Source organism: Natator depressus, chromosome 9 (genome assembly GCF_965152275.1).
Source record: "Natator depressus isolate rNatDep1 chromosome 9, rNatDep2.hap1, whole genome shotgun sequence".
NCBI classification, from domain to species: Eukaryota; Metazoa; Chordata; order Testudines; family Cheloniidae; genus Natator; species Natator depressus.
Window position 1 is genome coordinate 48,745,548 of NC_134242.1, and position 19,371 is coordinate 48,764,918.

The 19,371-nt window shown below is 43.9% G+C and overlaps 1 protein-coding gene across 1 annotated transcript in view; it reads left to right on the top strand.

The window, feature by feature from the left end:
• The window catches only part of VPS8 (VPS8 subunit of CORVET complex), a 232,485-nt gene extending 214,639 nt beyond the window's left edge, over positions 1-17,846 (top strand). The window contains exons 44-45 of the mRNA XM_074964097.1: positions 14,099-14,179; positions 16,896-17,846. Coding sequence (XP_074820198.1) covers positions 14,099-14,179; positions 16,896-17,045 — 231 coding nt within the window. The 3' untranslated portion in view covers positions 17,046-17,846. The remainder of the gene's footprint in view (positions 1-14,098; positions 14,180-16,895) is intronic.
• Positions 17,847-19,371: the final 1,525 nt, after the last annotated feature.

The window sequence follows — 19,371 nt, forward strand, 5'->3', positions numbered from 1 at the left end:
TTGAGGAACAGGATGTTTGATGTTTGAGGGCTGACAAGGAGGTCTCTCCAACTGTGAACATCTCTTTCATCCCCGGATGAAGCTGTCATGCCACTTCCACCATCCCTGGCTGACAATTTTATGCAGTTTCAGGATCTCCTCAAGAAAGGTCATGGATTCTTTACAGATTTCTCTCGAGGAAATTGAAGAACCGCATGATAAGCTGCCCGACATTCTCCATACAGCCTCCTCTGTACATGTTGCCCTGCCAGTCAACAAGGAACTCCTGGATCCTGCAAATGTCATCCGGCATACTCCCGCCTCAGATCCTGCCACTATATGCCTTAAAGGAGTAAGAATTTTTATTTTCTCACCCATCTCCTAGCTCCTTGGTGGGCAAGTTGGTTAATGAATGTGGAAGGCAAAGGCAGACCCATGCTAAATCTACACCCTATGATAAAAATCATAAGCATCTCGACCTCCTTGATAGAAAATCTTATTCTTCAGCTTCTTTACAGTATAGAATCACCAACTACCAGGTCTTAATGCCGATGTACAACCACACAAATTACACCAAGCTGAACTCCTTTATTGAACATCTACTGACAGAACACAGAGAGCAGTTCCAAGCAATTATTGCAAAAGGCCAACTGCTCGCCAAGACATCTCTGCAGGCTTCTTCTCCCAATGCTGATGATGCTGCCGCTTGTTTGATTTTTACAGCAGTAGGTATTATAGCAGCAGGAGGGCCTCTTGGCTTTAACTCTCAGGATTCCCAAAGGGGATCCAGAATACAATAGAAGACCTCCATTTTGACTGCACTAAGTTGTTTGCTGGAAACACAGATGAATCTTTGCATATGTTAAAAGATTCCAAGGCCACTTTACAATCTCTGGGGTTGCAGCTCAGGCCCCTGCAGGCGTGGCTTGCGTCTGTGTATCACTCGGGCCGCGACAGTCTGGACATGGTGCTGACCGTTCTGGGACATACCCTCGATTCCCTACAATGGTGGCTGGACCCCCGGATGGAAAGCGCTGGGGTACCGTTCCACCCCTCCAGCCCACTCTGACTTTCGTAACGGATGCGTCGGCGCTCGGCTGGGGAGAGCATCTCGGGAGCATGACGACTCAGGGCCTATGGCAAGTAGAGGAACTGGCTCTGCATGTCAACATCAAATTGTCCAGGGCAATCCGTCTCGCTTGCCAGGCATTCCTGTCCCGCTTGCAGGGCCACTGTGTAGCGGTACTGACGGACAATACCGTGGCCATGTTTTACATAAACAAGCAAGGCAGAGCCTGGTCGTCTCCTTTCTGCCAGGAAGCTCTCCTCCTATGGGAATTTTGTTTAGCCCACTCCATCCTTCTCCAAGCCTCATACCTGCCGGGTGTTCAGAACGTACTGGCGGACAGCTTGAGCCAGCGGTTCCTCACACACGAATGGTCTATTCGGCCGGACATCATCCACTCCATCTTCCGCAGCTCGGGGTTTCCCCGAATCGACCTGTTCGCCACGTTGGCCAACAGGAAGTGCCCAACCTTTTGCTCTTTCTGGGCTCACAGCCCGGGCTCGATTGCGGATCCCATGGTCCGGTCAACTACTATATGCCTTTCCGCCATTTCCTCTCATCCACAAGGTGCTTCTCAAGGTCTGCAGGGACAAGGCAGACGTCATCCTGGTGGCCCTACCTTGGCCTTGCGAGTGCTGGTACCCCGCCCTCATGGACCTATTGATGTGGTCACCAATTCGTCTACCTCTCACTTCCGACCTCATCTTGCAGAATTATGGTCGCCTCTTCCACCCAGACCTTCAGTCACTTCACCTCATGGCCTGGAGGATCCGTGGTTGAACCAAGCAGAGCTCGCCTCTTTGGACCCGGTGAGGCAGGTGCTCCTGGAAAGCCGCAAGCCTTCTACCAGAACCACTTACAAAGCTAACTGGAAAAGGTTTTCTATATGGTGTGCCCAATGGCAGGTATTCCCACTCCAGGCTTCAATCCCGTGCATCCTGGACTATTTGGTACACCTGAAAGATCAGCTCCTGGCATTCGGTTCTCTTAAGGTTCACCTCGTGGCTATTTCAGCATTTCACCTGGGCGTTTCCGGGCGCTCAGTGTTTGCACACCATATCATGGGACATTTCCTAAAAGGACTAGAAAAGATCCATCCCCCAATGAAGCCCCCTGTCCCTGCCTGGGACCTCAGTTTAGTCCTATCTCGTCTCATGGGTCCTCCCTTTGAGCCACTAACTTCATGCTTGCTCCTCTACCTCTCCTGGAAGGTTACCTTCCTAGTGGCCATCACTTCAGCACGACGCGTTTCTGAACTACGAGCCCTCACATGTGAGCCCCCGTATGCCATCTTTCATATGGACAAGGTGCAGGTTAGGCCTCACCTGGCCTTCCTACCAAAAGTTGTCCCATTTCCATGTCAGCCAGGATATTTTCCTGCCGGTTTTCTATCCAAAGCCGCACACCAACCTCCGTGAGCAGCAGCTACATTTGCTGGACGTTAGAAGGGCGCTCGCCTTCTACATAGACCAAACGAAGCCGTTCCGCAAAAGAACCCAATTGTTTGTCACTCTAGCGGAGCAGATGAAAGGTTTGCCAGTCTCTTCCCAGCGGATTTCCTCCTGGATCACGGTTGTATTCGTACTTGTTATGACTTAGCGAAGGTCTCTCCACCTGTTGTCACGGCTCACTCCCCGAGGGCTCTGGCCTCGTCAGCAGCCTTCCTGGCACACGTACCCCTCCAGGAAATCTGCAGGGCTGCCACATGGGCTTCGGTGCACACCTTCATGTCTCACTACGCCATCGTCCACCAATCACATGACAATACGGCCTTCGGCAGGGCAATTCTCCAGTCTGCAATTCCTTGACTCCTACCCCACCTCCGAGGTAAGGCTTGGGAGTCACCTAACTGGAATTGATATGAGCAAGCATTCAATGAAGAAGAAACGGTTACTTACCTTTCTGTAACTGTTGTTCTTCGAGATGTGTTGCTTATATCTATTCTATCCCCCCCTCCCGCCCCCCACCGTCCCGTCTGTCGGAATAGCTGGCAAGAAGGAACTGAAGGGGGGTCGGGCCGGCAGGGTCATATATAGAGCACCATATCGGTGCCACTCCAAGGGGTTCCACAGCCAGCCCAATGGGTAGCTGCTAGGGAAAAGTTTCCGACATCCGTGCATGCGGCGCGCACGCACACACCTAACTGGAATAGAGATGAGCAACACCTCTCGAAGAACAACAGTTACAAAAACGTGAGTAACTGTTCCTTTTAAAATGTCTGACTTTGCAAGATGCTGTTTAACAGGCTCCTTAGCCGCTGTTGGAAGATAAAGTATTTCAGCATCAATACATAACATTGTTAAATGAGCCAGCTTGGTTCCAGATGCAGAACAGAAATATTTATTGAGTTAATGCCTTTTCTACTTCAATTTTGCCATCATCAGGTAATAATTTGATTTATACCTCTGCTATGATTCCTTTCATTCCTGATGCATTTAAAAATGTTATCTAATTGTCCTTGTTGAAATTTATTATTATTATTATTAACAAATATTTTATTTTGTTATTTATTACCTTATTAATACAGGGTAGCACCACACATTAATTTCACCATAAATTCTTTTTTTAAATCCAGTAGATCAATGGTATCTATACCATTGTTCTAAACATGTGCAAAAGCCTGCTGATAAGTAATTACTGCACCCAAACAGTAAGAAAACATTCATAAATATTTGATTAAGGTACTTAAAAAAGGGCTAAAATCAGGGGTGCTTCGACCTATGTTGGTCAGCTCCAGTTTGGTCAGGCAGGAGGTATTAGCAATGAACCTTTTAGGACAGGTTTCAAAGTAGCAGCCGTGTTTAGTCTGTATTCGCAAAAAGAAAAGGAGTACTTGTGGCACCTTAAATTGGTTAGTCTCTAAGGTGCAACTAGTACTCCTAACCTTTTAAGAGTTCACCCTTTTAGAGCCTTAACAAACAAATGATGTCATCACCTGTTGCTAACTTAGCTAAAAAATGGTTTTTGGCTGGTTTTGAGGTCACTATGAGTTCAGCACACACACTTCCTTATTATTAACAATCTCTGATAATTGGAGCACTATCCTTTATCTTTAACCCTTTATCTTAAACTGCAAAACACAGATTTTTCTACATTCCTACAGTCCTTACCCCTATTTGCTATGGATATTTTGTTTTAATGTTCAGTGCTTTACCACTACTATCTCATTAATCCTGCAGAGCCCAGACAGTCTTATCTTTTGACACAGCAAAAGATGTAAACTGGTATATCCTGACCGTATCTGAGAGAGCATTTGGCTGACTGCCAAAGACACCAGCTTTTTCTGGCTTTCTGATAATTGAAGCATTTTAGATGTTTAAGATGTAGTCATTTTTTCTCATGGCCTTCACAATTTCTGACAGTATCTGCAGTAACAATAGGTAGGTTTGAGATTACAGAGCAGAAATAACAAATCTTTGTCTCTGTTGTCTAAATGGCAGGTTTCTATGTGAAAAGTAGTGTGGCTAAAAATATGGTCACTTTCTCTGCCTCTGCCTTGGTGTCCTCTAAGACTTCTAAAAGGACAAAAGAAAAGAATGAAGGACACAATCAAGCGGAGCTCTGAGTTTTTAGTTGCAGGAAGTGGAGCAGTTCTACACAAAATGTTTTTCTGTCTTTGCAAATACCAAGGAAAGACCCTAACTTGTACAAGCCCAGATAAGTTTACTACTTCTCTGTTCACTTACAAACACCAACACTCTTCTACTCACTTTACCTTGCTGGGAAAAAAGAGCAGAGTCACAGTTTGTCATGGGATACAAGTTGTCAGCAGTAATATATTTAAAATAGGCTTGCTTCTGGGAGTCCCATGAGATCAAGAGGGTTACCTCATAGGTCTTCATTAGGCTGAGGATAAAGGTCTCGTCACTCCATATCTCACTGTGACCATAGGGCTTGTCATGTTGTGGTGTGCTTGAGGCATGCATATGTATTGTGACATCCTAACATCTTTTTGTTGTGTTGTGACACCTATAATTCAGTGCATATTACACATTCCCCCCTATTGGCTGATCCACAGAACTTTGAGTCTCCAGCTTAGTGCATCTTCTGAATTTCCAGCTAGAATCCTTAGCCTTTTGATCAAGTGGTGGTGGCTCATGCTTTTATCACTGAAAGCCCCAGATTAAAAACCCAAGTGGCAGCCCAAGTCGCATTGGCTACAGTCAGACCCAATATGTGAATGTGTCTCACTAAGCCTCCACACCCTGTCTTCTGTTGTTGCAGCTGGAGCATGTGTCTATCCCATGACAATCACACACAAATGGGGCACTTCTAAACATTAAGTTCTTGAGGTTTCATGGGCACATTAGCATCTGTTACTGAAAAGATGCTTTCCATGCCATCCTAGTGATCATGGGCAAACCAGTAGCCTACCCTGTCCAGCTTTGGGCTTTCAGTTTGTTCCTCATCTCCTGGGAGCACTATGGAAGCAGCATGCCCAGCTTCTGGAGGAGAGTTCATTGACTTAATTTTTATCACCAACATTCTCATCCCTTCCTTTAATCCTCTCCTTAACCTCTCATTCTTCTGGCTCTGCCCCTCATGATACAAGCATGCTTTAGACCAGCATTTCTCAAATGCGGCCACCAGGGCTTTTCTTGCAGCCACAGCCTCCTGAACAGTGATGGGGGAAGGGGGTAAAGCAGTGGCCCCTTCCCGAGGTTGCCAGCAGGGGTTGCGTCCTACCCCCTTCTGGAGAGAAACGTGCTGGAGGAGCAGGTTGCCAGTGAGTTCCCCACCTTCCTTTATGTTCCTTCCATCCCTCCCTCCCCCAGCCCTCACTGCCTCCCCTGCTCCTATATCCATTCTCCCCATTGCCTCTGACCCCCACTGCCTCCCTACCCACCTCTCCATCCAGGGCTTAATTTGTCCCTGGGCTTGTCAGGGCTGAATAAGTCTGCTGCTGTGAAAAGTGGTATTTTTATGTTTGTTAATACCACTTTTCACACCAGCAGACTTACTAGCTAGCAAGTCTTAAAAAAAGCAACCATAAACAACAATAAAAAAAAGACAAGCACCTTATTTATGTTTCTGTTCCGTTTAGGTCCAGTAAAGAATAGAGACAAGTATACATTATTTTTATTAAAAGCGGCAAAGAGTCCTGTGGCACCTTATAGACTAACAGACTTATTGGAGCATAAGCTTTTGTGGGTGAATACCCACTTCGTCGGATGCATGTAGCAGAAATTTGCAGAGGCAGGTATAAATATGCATGCAAGCAAGAATCAGGCTAGGGATAACAAGGTATTTTTATTGTTGCAAAAAATCCCAGCATAAATAAATTGGAATGATTTTGACATGTATATGTGCATATTTATTTCTTTGTCTTTCCTGAACTTAATTACAATTTTAACTAAAATTCCTAACAGCAGCCACCAGCAAGGGTTGGTGGCTGCACTCTGAGGTCACCAAAAAATTTGTCATGAGAATCCCTGCTTTAGACTCCCATCTCAAAAAAACAAACAAACCACCAACCCCCACCCTTGCCCCTATTTGCCTCTCCAACTATCGCCTCCCTCCCTTTTCCCTTTCATCTCTAGGCTCATTGAACATGCTGTTCACAATCACTGTCTGGAGTTCCTCTCTTCCAATTCCATCCTAGACTCTCTTTACTCCAACTTCTGCCTCTTGCAGTCCACTGAAATTGGTCTTGTCAATGTCTTGACCTCTTCTTAGCGAAAGCGCAGACTCAGTACTCCATCCTCATCGACCTGTCAGCTGCCTCTGATACCATTAATCATGCTTTTCTTGAAGTCTTGTCCTTCCTTGGCTTCACCCTCTGCCATCACCTAGTTATCCTCCTACCTCTCGAATTACCCCTTCAGCATGTCCTTCAGAGGCTCCTCCTTATCCACCGATCAGCTTTCTGTGGGGTTTGCAGAGGGCTCTGGCCTGGGTCCCCTCTCTTTTTCCTATGCACCTTATCTCTGGTTAATCTCATCCACAAACATACATTCAACTACCATCTCTTTGCTGATTATTCACAGATCTATCTCTCTACTCCACACCTGTTTCCTTCTCTCCAGACTAAACTAAAATCTCAGCCTCTCGTGTCTCTGATATCTGGTGAATGTCTTGCCATCAGTGCAAGGTCACTGGCTAAAACAGAGCTCCTAATCTCTTTCCCCAAGTCCTCAGTGCTACCTCCTTTTTCTATCACTGCGGACAACACCACCATCCTGCCTGTCACTCAAGCCTGTAACTTGGGTGTTATCTTTGACTCACACCGCTCTCTACATCCTCACATCCAGGCTGTCTAATCTTTTCTAATTTCTGCATAACGTGTCTAAGATACGGCCTTTTCTATCCATCCACACTGCTAAAACGCTCATCCAGCTCTCATCATCTCACATCTCTGTTACTGCAACATCCTTCTCTATGCCCTTGACAAATGCCATCTTGTCCTGCACATATCCTGAAGAAGAGGTCTATGTAGCTCGAAAGTTTGGTTGAGCAGAAGTTGTACCCATAAAAGATATTACCTCACCCACCTTGTCTCTCTAATATCCTGGGACCAACACGGCTACAGCAACACTGCAAACTGCTCAGATCCATGCAGAATGTTGCTGTAAAGATCATTTTCCTAAGTTGTCACTGTGATCATGTCACCGTTTTTGCATCCCTCCACTGGCGCTCCCCCTTCTCTCTACTGCATCAAATACTGCTTGTATTCACTTTCAAGGTCCTTCCTGTTCAACCCCACCCTAACTACCATTTCTTATTTACTATCAAGATATTGACACTTACCTCCAACTGGCCAATGAAGTCAGCCTCCACTGCCCGCTTGTTAATTTTCAAACAAGTACCTGTGTGCTTTCTCCCATGCTGCCCCTCACGCTTGGGAGAAGCTCCACGTAAACATCCACCAAGCTAGCTTGTTATCCTTCTTCAAATCTCTCCTCAGAACTCAAGTCCTTTACTGCAGAGCCCACAGAAAACTTGTCGATGGTTAAGCCACTGATGTGCAGAAACCAATGCCAATCATGCTGACTCCTTGTGCTCCTTATCTGTATTTCGCCCAGTAGGTCTCTTTTGTCTGCAGTTTCTAGGTTGAAGAGGCTGTAACAATGTGCTTGTAGTTGGAGTCACCAAGCCCCTCTAATAGTTTGAAGGGGATGGAAAGAGGCCAGATCTCTCCAGCTGGGGATTCCCTCACCACAGGTGGGCAGAGAGCGCTTCATCTCTGGCTCCATGCTGCCCACATTTTGCAGCCCCGGGCATAGAAGTGCACTGCACTCCAGCAACTCTTAGCTGGGGCATGGTCCCTTGGGGGCCATCATCAGCCAACTGCTGTAATCTATATCAAGGCTATTGCAGCCTCAGCTCCAGAATCAGGGATTCTCAACCAGCTCCATTACAGCCTCCTGCCTCCCACCCCAGCAGAGGCAGGATACAGACCTGAAAGTGTAAGGATTCCAGGCTAGGGTGTGGTGGGGTTGTAGACCAAGGACTTAATCAGTCCTCGCCTCACCTCCCGCTTCCGATTATCATACACTCTGCTGTTCCTGAATGGACGGACTGACTGCCTCTGCAAGTGGCACTTTGGGAATAGCATGATACCCTTTGAAACACTGGTTAGTTGATATGGTGACAATCTTTGTGGAAGGTACGGCTCCTGGAAGAAGTACTTCTGTAGGTTAATAATCATGCCACAAGATCCAAGTACCCATACTTATAACTACTGTATGTTGCTGCTCTACTCTGGCTCTAGCTGGTGATGGGTTGTGCAGCTGTGGAATCAAGGATAATTGCAGGTTTAGCATAGCGGTGCTATGACTACTAGAGAAAAAACATACAAAAAACATACTACAGAAAATATCCTCGCCTTGATGGTGACCTGGGCACCATGATCAGAGTAGGAAATGGGGAGCCTGGAATTGAAAATGTGGCACAGAGAATTTGTTTTTCCTCCTCTTTGCAAAATCAACCAGACCTTTTAAACCCACCACTGACTCAACTAGCACTCTGTTCTGGACTGTTTCTAGGCTGCAAAACCCTTTCTGAATAGGAAAGTTTATGTTGTTGAGTTCTCATGGAGTTGCAAAGCGGGCAGTAATTGGCTGCCCAGCCAGCCCGAGGCATTTGAGGCAGAAACTACATTTCAGTGTGAAACTAGATGTTTAACCTCTGTGCACCAACACAGGTGTCAGACTTGCTAAGAGAGACTCCCTATCACAATGAAAAACATTCCTTTAGGTATATGGTTAAAAAAGGAAAAGGACCCACATCGCTTGTTTCCAAGACAACAGGAAAAGTTGCTTGCAATATTTCAACTCCTCAATCCTGAGAACAATCTGATAGTTACATACAGACAAGTGGAGAAATGGCAAACTGGATGCAGTTATGTTACATTTTCTTGTCTTTGAATGACTGAGAAGAGTAAATGATCAGCTTTCCTTGTTATCCTTTCTTTTCCTCTACAAGTGGCATAGGTAATTAGTAGGCTTGGCAGAATTCAATTTTTTTATAATTTGAAGGATATTATTAGTTTTAAGCATTTTTTCAGTTCTTATCAAATAAAATTTTCACACTTGTGCAAAATTATGGGTTTTAAATATTTTTTCTACTTTTATTGATTTAAATTTTCACAGTCCTGGGAAATTATGGGGGAGTGGTCAGATAATGGGAGGAGGTCAGACAATAATTATTTATTGACAGTAGATGTTGAAATTCAAAAAGCTAAAGCTTTATAACTGCTGATCAGAAGTTATCAACATCCCATCAAAATATACAAAGTAAATATCCTTAAATCAAACTCTCCTAAATTCTCAAGCAGCATTTTTCTTTGTAAATTTCAGTTAAGGATGGAAATTGTGGTGAAATTGACATTTACTAATTAAAAATCTAATCCTTCCAAGCCTAGCCGTTACTGACCAGAAACACCACTACATAACAGGTCTATCTAGAATAGATGCGTAAACCCTACTTTTTTTAGGATCTCTTTATTTCTAAATTTACCTTTATCAAAAAATATTCTGTAATGTGTGCAGCAAATTAAATCTATTGATTCCTTGACCAACAGGTACTGACAGTAACATTTTACCATGTAAATAGTTACATTTCAAACATGAAGGAAAAAGGAAATGAGTCAGGAATATTATATCATCAATTTCAGTTTGTCACCAAATTATAAAACGGCACTTTGGCATGAGTGATCTATTATAGGTCTTAATCTGCAGTGTTAGAATTCATCAAGGAACTGAATCAACCTCTTGAAGGCAGGTTTGTTCAAAATTCAAACCTCTTCACTAGCTTAATGTGCTTCTTCAGACAGCAATACTATACATACAGGATTTCACGTCTCTTTCAACCAGCAATTGCATTGTGCCTCTAGGCGGCAATTCATCCCCAGCCGTTCATCACAGAGCAAGTTCAAATGAATAAACTGTCTGAGTGCCATAGTGACAGCTCTTATGTACATACAGACATCCTGCCCTGTCCACTGCTTTGCTCAGAGCAGGTGTGGAGCAAAGTAAATATAAAAGCACACAATAACAAAACATAGTGGGACACAGGAGAACAGATGAAAGAGAAAAGGAAAATAAATCTTACAAAGGGCTCAGGAAAACCAGTAAGAAGAGAAGATAGGAAAAGATTGTAAAAGAGACAAAAGGACACAGTGTAAAAGAAATGTAGACATTTATGATTATGACGGAGGCAGGTATTATGTAGTGTTCAGGATGCTGCCATGCTGGCACAAGTTATACAGTGGGTAATAGAATACTGTCAACAGAAGAGGGCATTAAACTAACATAATACAATATTGCATTTCATCTCCTTGAAATGCCACAGCAGCTAGAGGCATCAGTCTGCATTCCCTATTAGCATCAGGAATAGCTCTCCAGTGTTGGGTAGTGCTGTGTGCATGAGTGGGACCTGCCCTCCAGCTGCTCCTCAGTAGTTAGTGCCCCAGCCTCTGACCAAATGGAATTCTTTCTTCCCAAGGTAGTTTATGGGCCTTTTCCAGGCTTAATTGACTTTGCAAGAGGGTGCTGGGGCCTTCTCTCCTCCCTTCATTGGGTAGTAGTTCAAAACCAAGTTAGAGGCTGAGGAGACATGTCCTCAGGCAAAGTGGCAACTCTGTCCTGCAGCACACTTTCTCCAGCAGGCGCCTGGCCTTCATGCTCTTCGGCAGAAAGGGAAGGGTTGGCCTCTGAGAGGATGTTACAGGAGTAACTAGGTGTATCTGGGCAGGTGAGGTTCCTACCCTTTACGGTGATGAGAGTTCAGGGGTCTTCCCTCTATTGCTGCCCTTGGCAAGCCTAGACATCCAACAACTGCTAGCCTGAGCCAAGCCTAACCTGTTCTAATACAATAAAAACTAAAACGCTATTCATTAAAACCAGATTGTGTGCCCTAGTTGGTGTTCAGCTTTTCATGAATATTGGCTTTAATACAGTAAAAAGAAAAAGAGTACTTTTGGCACCTTAGAGACTAACAAATTTATTTGAGCATGAGCTTTCATGAGCTACAGCTCACTTCATCGGATGCATGCAGTGGAAAATACAGTGGGGAGATTTATATACACAGAGAACATGAAACAATGAGTGTTACCATACACACTGTAACGAGAGTGATCAGGTAAGGTGAGCTATTACCAGCAGGAGGGAAAAAACCTTTTGTACTGATGATCAAGATGGGCCATTTCCAGCAGTTGACAAGAATGTGTGAGGAACAGTGTGGGGGGGGGGGGGGGGAATAAACATAGGGAAATAGTTTTACTTTGTGTAATGACCCATCCACCCCAGTCTTTATTCAAGCCTAAATTAATTGTATCCAGTTTGCAAATTAATTCCAATTCAGCAGTCTCTCATTGGAGTCTGTTTTTGAAGTTTTTTTGTCGAAGAATTGCCACTTTTAGGTCTGTAATCGAGTGACCAAAGAGATTGAAGTGTTCTCCGACTGGTTTTTGAATGTTATAATTCTTGACATCTGATTTGTGTCCATTTATTCTTTTACGTAGAGACTGTCCGGTTTGGCCAATGTACATGGCAGAGGGGCATTGCTGGCACGTGATGGCATATATCACATTGGTAGATGTGCAAGTGAACGAGCCTCTGATTGGTAGATATCACATCAGCCACACTATCAGAGGCTCGTTCACCTGCGCAGCTACCAATGTGATATGTGCCAGCAATGCCCCTCTGCCATGTACATTGGCCAAACCGGACAGTCTCTATGTAAAAGAATAAATGGACACAAATCAGACTTCAAGAATTACAACATTCAAAAACCAGTCGGAGAACACTTCAATCTCTTTGGTCACTCAATTACAGACCTAAAAGTGGCAATTCTTCAACAAAAAGACTTCAAAAACAGACTCTGAGAGAATGCTGAATTGGAATTAATTTGCAAACTGGATACAATTAACTTAGGCTTGAATAGAGACTGGGAGTGGATGGGTCATTACACAAAGTAAAACTATTTCCCCCCCCTACTGTTCCTCACACGTTCTTGTCAACTGCTGGAAATGGCCCATCTTGATTATCCGTACAAAAAGTTTTTTCCCTCCTGCTGGTAATAGCTCACCTTACCTGATCACTCTTGTTACAGCGTGTATAGTAACACCCATTGTTTCATGTTCTCTCTTTATATAAATCTCCCCACTGTATTTTCCACTGCATGCATCCGATGAAGTGAGCTGTAGCTCATGAAAGCTTATGCTCAAATAAATTGGTTAGTCTCTAAGGTGCCACAAGTACTCCTTTTCTTTTTGCGGCTACAGACTAACACAGCTGCTACTCTGAAACCTTTAATACAGTAGTTACTGACTTGCTGCTTTAATGTAAGGAATTGCTTAAGTATTTTCATTTGGGAACGATTGTAGTCCTGCGGTTAGAACAGGAGACTGGGAGCCCCCAGGTTCTTTTCTGAGCACAGCCACTGAACTGCTGTATGACTCTGGGAAGGTTACAACCTCTATGCCCTGGGTTACATGCATGTGAAGTGTCAGTGTGTTCCATGCTTACTCTCAGCGGTGTTTTGAAACTTAAGGTTTGCAAAACATTTGAAGGTGCTGTTGAAGCACAAAATAACTTTGGTAATAAATACAAAATAAGTTAGGATGTTAAATGTACTTAAGTGATTAACATACTATGATGTTGAGTGCATAAGGCTCTGATTCAGGAAGATGCACTCACTACTTCTGCAATATACCTTTGTATAACCGTCACTAAAAATGCACAACCACAAAGAGTCAAGTGTCAGTGCTTGGTATTGTCAGGATAATACACTAGGGCTGAAATCCTGGCTCCATTGAAGTCAATGGCAAAACTCCCATCAACTTCATTCTTTCAGAGGTAGTATTAGTTCTCTTTTTGTAATTTGTCTTGAGCCACTACTGTGACTCCTGCTTCCCTCCCCAAAGAGATTCAAGGTAAGTTCGTATTAAGGTGACTCAATAAATAAACATTAGTTGTATTGTTATAATGACTCTGTATAAACAAAATCCGCATAAAAATATTTTTTGCACATTTGAGAACATAGTGAAAATATTTTAGCATGAATATTTTATATATTGTTTTGTAAAAGTAAATTTCAGAAACTAGGAGCTAACGGGAATCCTCATTAATGCTGATCTGGCATCATTAGCTCTCAATAGATCATATTGTTAATGTTATTGTTTTGGAATACAAAATAGAAACATTTTAATATTCTAACCAAGCAAGGGTACAATAATTCTGGACAGGCTACCCCCCCTGCCTCTTCCCAGATTATTAATTTAATTAATATCTGTAAAGCACTTTAGAAATAAGAATTAAGCACAGTGTAGTGCTAAGTACATATTACAATGGTTTATGATGTCACCATAACCCCTTAGTATATTTAGAGCTTTGTGTTGTGTGGTTCAGTCTTTATTACTCTTTTTGCATAGAAAAGTGACATAAAGCAAAACAAGCATGTTCCCTTTTTTAACAAGGTACCAAACTGTAGCCTAGGTGCTAGATCTCATGATAGTGAGCCAGTGTAAATACCTAGCTATATAGATTTAAATTTTGGTTATTTGATTTTTATGTCTCTAATTTTTTGTAACCTTGTAACTTTGTTTCTTAGACAAGTTCAGAGTCCCTGTTGGATTCCCAGCAAATCCAGGCTTTTGACCAACTCTGTCAACTCTATCGAGGAACCTCCAGGGTAAAGTGTCTTCATCTCTTCTTTTTAATTGGTGAATCAAATTGTACCCGACTCTGTGCCATCTGTTGGAGCCGGCAGTCTGGGTGCCAACTCTTCCCAAGAGCTTAGAATCATAGAATATCAGAGTTGGAAGGGACCTCAGGAGGTCATCTAGTCCAACCCCCTGCTCAAAGCAGGACCAATCCCCAATTAAATCATCCCAGCCAGGGCTTTGTCAAACCTGACCTTAAAAACTTCTAAGGAAGGAGATTCCACCACCTCCCTAGGTAACGCATTCCAGTGTTTCCCCACCCTCCTAGTGAAAAAGTTTTTCCTAATATCCAACCTAAATCTCCCCCACTGCAACTTGAGACCATTACTCCTTGTTCTGTCATGTGCTACCATTGAGAACAGTCTAGAGCCATCCTCTTTGGAACCCCCTTTCAGGTAGTTGAAAGCAGCTATCAAATCCCCCCTCATTCTTCTCTTCCGTAGACTAAACATCCCCAGTTCCCTCAGCCTCTCCTCATAACTCATGTGTTCTAGTCCCCTAATCATTTTTGTTGCCCTCTGCTGGACTCTTTCCAATTTTTCCACATCCTTCTTGTAGTGTGGGGCCCAAAACTGGACACAGTACTCCAGATGAGGCCTCACCAGTGTCGAATAGAGGAGAACGATCACATCCCTCGATCTGCTGGCAATGCCTCTACTTATACATCCCAAAATGCCATTGGCCTTCTTGGCAACAAGGGCACACTGTTGACTCATATCCAGCTTCTCATCCACTGTCACCCCTAGGTCCTTTTCTGCAGAACTGCTGCCGAGCCATTCGGTCCCTAGTCTGTAGCGGTGCATTGGATTCTTCCGTCCTAAGTGCAGGACTCTGCACTTGTCCTTGTTGAACCTCATCAGATTTCTTTTGGCCCAATCCTCTAATTTGTCTAGGTCTCTCTATATCCTATCCCTACCCTCCAGCGTATCTACCACTCCTCCCAGTTTAGTGTCATCTGCAAACTTGCTGAGGGTGCAATCCACACCATCCTCCAGATCATTTATGAAGATATTGAACAAAACTGGCCTCAGGACCAACCCTTGGGGTACTCCACTTGATACCGGCTGCCAACTAGACATGGAGCCATTGATCACTACCCGTTGAGACCGACAATCTAGCCAGCTTTCTATCCACCTTATAGTGCATTCATCCAGCTCATAATTCTTTAACTTGCTGGCAAGAATACTGTGGGAGACCAGTGTCAAAAGCTTTGCACAAGTCAAGGAACAACACGTCCACTGCTTTCCCTTCATCCACAGAACCAGTTATCTCATCATAGAAGGCAATTAGATTAGTCAGGCATGACTTGGCCTTGGTGAATCCATGCTGACTGTTCCTGATCACTTTCCTCTCCTCTAAGTGCTTCAGAATTGATTCCTTGAGGACCTGCTCCATGATTTTTCCAGGGACTGAGGTGAGGCTGACTGGCCTGTAGTTCGCAGGATCCTCCTTCTTCCTTTTTTTAAAGATGGGCACTACATTAGCCTTTTTCCAGTCGTTCGGGACTTCCCCTGATCGCCATGAGTTTTCAAAGATAATGGCCAATGGCTCTGCAATCACATCCGCCAACTCCTTTAGCACTCTTGTATGCAACGCATCCGGCCCCATGGACTTGTGCACGTCCAGCTTTTCTAAATAGTCCCGAACCACTTCTTTCTCCACAGAGGGCTGGTCACCTCCTCCCCATGCTGTGCTGTCCAGCTTCTTTCAATGCTGCTGCAACATGGAAAGATAAGGTTTATTAAATCAAATTCTGATCTTTTTGGAGCTTACGAAGGCAGGATTTTCCACTCTCAAGACACAGGCAAAATTTCGCACAGACTGCTATCACCTTCAACTCCATTCTGTATTTAAGTGCTCTCACCCTGTTTTCAAAGGACCATATCCCACTTACCAAAATTCAAATATACAGATTACCACGTTAAAAAATATTAACATCCAAACTCATTTCAAAACAGTGTTTTGCCATATAAAATCCTTCTGACAATTGCAATTATTCCATGGTCCTTGCACTAATATAGGCACAGCTCACCCCGATAGATTGCTTTCTGTCTTTCACATACTTCTTGGGGGGGAGGGGCTATTCATCTAAAATGCGGTACATTGCAGAGAGGGTGAAGGTGAGAACCCTCCTTGCTTGATCAGTGCTTAGGAACATAAGATTGCCATACAGAAATAGTCCTGTTCTGGATCCTGTTCTGGACAGTGGCCAATGTCACATGCCTCAGAGGAAAGGTATAAAAATCTTCAAAATAAGTGTCAGTAAGCAATACTACCCCACAAAAGACTCCTTTCTGCCTCCAGCTAGTGATCACCTCATACTGTGAATCAGAGGGTGAAAATCCCTTGTAACTTTGTCCTGCTTCATAGCTGTCATTGCTGTTCTCATTGTGGCATTGTGAGCACTTTCTCCGTGGTTAAGGGTTCAACCAGGGTTTCATACTAATCTGTTTGCCTCAGTAATATCCTGCTGCAATGAGTTTCACAGCTAACTATACAGTGGGTGCGAATGTATCCCCTTTGTCTTAATTGTATCATTGTTACTTGAATATCTTGTAAAAGGAAGGGGACAGGTGGAGGGATCCCATACTGTCCGTGCGCTCACACACCCTTTAAAATAAATGCTTCCCTAAAGATTGCTCAGGCCTTTGTGTATTTAGTGGTGTATTTCTTTTTGTCTTGCAGTTAGCTCTCCTGACAGAATTGTCTCGAACTCATGGTGGTGAAAAACATGGGCTCCTCAATGTCTCTCAGGGTGACCCTGCACTGAACAGTGTCTTCCAGAATGAGAATTTCCAGCTGCATCTCACTCCCCCTCCACTGACAGAAGAGTAGCCCTCCCCTTGCCAGATCATGGGTGCAGTCCTTCCATGGTTGCATAAGAACATTCTGAGAAGGCTCCTACCTTCTCCTCCTCCTCCTATCGATCCCGGAGCGTGAGTTTATTGGCTATGGGGCCTGCCCTACTAGGCTGGATTTGCTGCCCATTGCCATCATATCCTTCCCAAAATCCTTTGTGACATGTCACTTTGTGTCAGATGGCTTTACTGAGTTTGTAACCATGTGGAATCTGTAGTAGTTTCTCTGCTGGCTTATTTTCCTCTGTTTCTTCTAACAAAACAGAAGGAACATCACAGAGATCACTGTTAGAGTTCTTGTCCGGTGGGATGCACTGGAAGCTATAAACTGTGCTGTCAGTTCCATGTACTTCACTCGAGCCAAACACAGGAAGTTGAGGCATCTGTACTAACCCCAAGGTGACTGTGTCTGCAGCCAAAGCTTATCCAAATAATTGGAACCTATAATATGTTCATTTTTATTCCTTAGACAGATTGACCAAGGGAATACGGAACATGTCACATATCCAAACTCAGCATTTCTCAAAATGCCTCATCAACATTATAAGGGAAATAACTAATTTATTTGAGTTTAAATTTAGTATCAGTAGAAATAATCTTTTCAACAAATCACTAACCCCCTCAGGATCTCCTGGATTATAAGCAAAGTGGGTGGTATGACTGCATGAAACACACTCAGCCCTTGAAAGGAGCTGAAACTGCAAAAGAGCGTATATTTGTAAGTAAACGAACTTGTGTGCAATGCTTCTGTGAAACTACATTCTCTAATAAAAATGCCCTGCCTTTAAACCCTTCAGTCCTGTATATAAATGTCTGTATTTAAACTGTGCTCTAGGAGCTGGTGGAGGGGTTACTGTGATAGATGCAGCTCTGTGAGAGAGTTCCTCTTCTCCTAAGTGCCATTAATCAGGAATTCTAGGGGCAAGAGAAATGTAGCAATTTACCATTCAGCAAACTTGGCAGCCACAAACCACTAAGTCAAGCGTATGCGTATGAGCTAGTCGCTGTTCTAGTGGGTTCCACAAACATTTTTCTGTTTCCAATTGGGTGGAAGGAAATATAAAGTAAATGTATATGGCCATTGTGACGGAATTCCTGGGGTGCAGCCTGGGACTGTGGGACCCCTGTGCCCCCATAACTCTCCAGCCTGGTCTGTCTCTCACAATGATTTGCTAGTGAGAAGCATTAAGCCCCTCTAGGCACTGTTATCACTCAGCACTACAGCATGTGAAGCTCCTCACCCAGCTAGATTGCATGAATGCTCCCAGAGCTACTCATGAATCACACAGCAAAAGGCACCAGCCGAATCCCTCCAGCTCCCAGCCTTGTACCTCAGGAATATACTGCCCTGCACTGCTCAAGATGAACAGTGCAAATTATTAATTGGTTCAGCACTTCATCGATGGAAAGTGGATATATACCAGCCTTTGTAAACGTGAGCAAAACCCTTACCAAACGCTTCTGGCAAACTCACTGGTAAAGATAAACAGTTAAACAAATTTATTGACTACAAAAGATAGATTTTAAGTGATTATAAGTCATAGGCAAAAAGTCAGTGGTTACCAAAAGAAAATATAAGCATGCAGTCTAAACTCTCAACCCTATTAGACCGGGCAACATCTGGATTAAGCAGTTTTTCTCACCCCACTGGATATTGCAGTTCATAGAACACCGGTTTCACCCTTGAAACCTGGGCCAGTCTCCTCTGTTGGAGTCTTCAGTCTTCTGAGTGTCCTTGTTGCTTGCAGCGTAGGTGTGGGAAGGAGAAAGACCAAGCATGAGGGCACTGTGTTCTGTTTTATACCCTTAGTCCATGTGCTTGGAGAACACAAGTCCAGGAATGTCTGGTGGCATTGCTGAGTCCCCAGGCAAGGTTGAGCAATTCCCCTGGTGTGGCCTTATGCAGGTGAGTCATTGAATTGTAACTCCCTTGCTGGACAATGGTTGTTTGACACCCCACCTGGGCGTTGGTTACTTTCCTTGCTGTTGTCTCTGGGAGCTAATATCTGGCTGATTCCCTAATTTACAGTATGTGTTACTGACAAACATAAAACACAATCTCGTCACTTCATATGTACTAATGATATACATATTTAGACAGAACAAGTGACTTTCAGCAGATCATAACCTTTCCCCTGATACCTTACATGGCCTGCTTTATATGCAAGATCACAATTGTATATAAATGAGGAATATGGGGGTTACAGGGCGCTCCTCTGAGGTATAGAGTGTCACAGCCATTATGGTGGTTGCTCCTAAGGCAATGGTCTACATGTTTATTCCCCTCCCCCTTTTTACTCAGA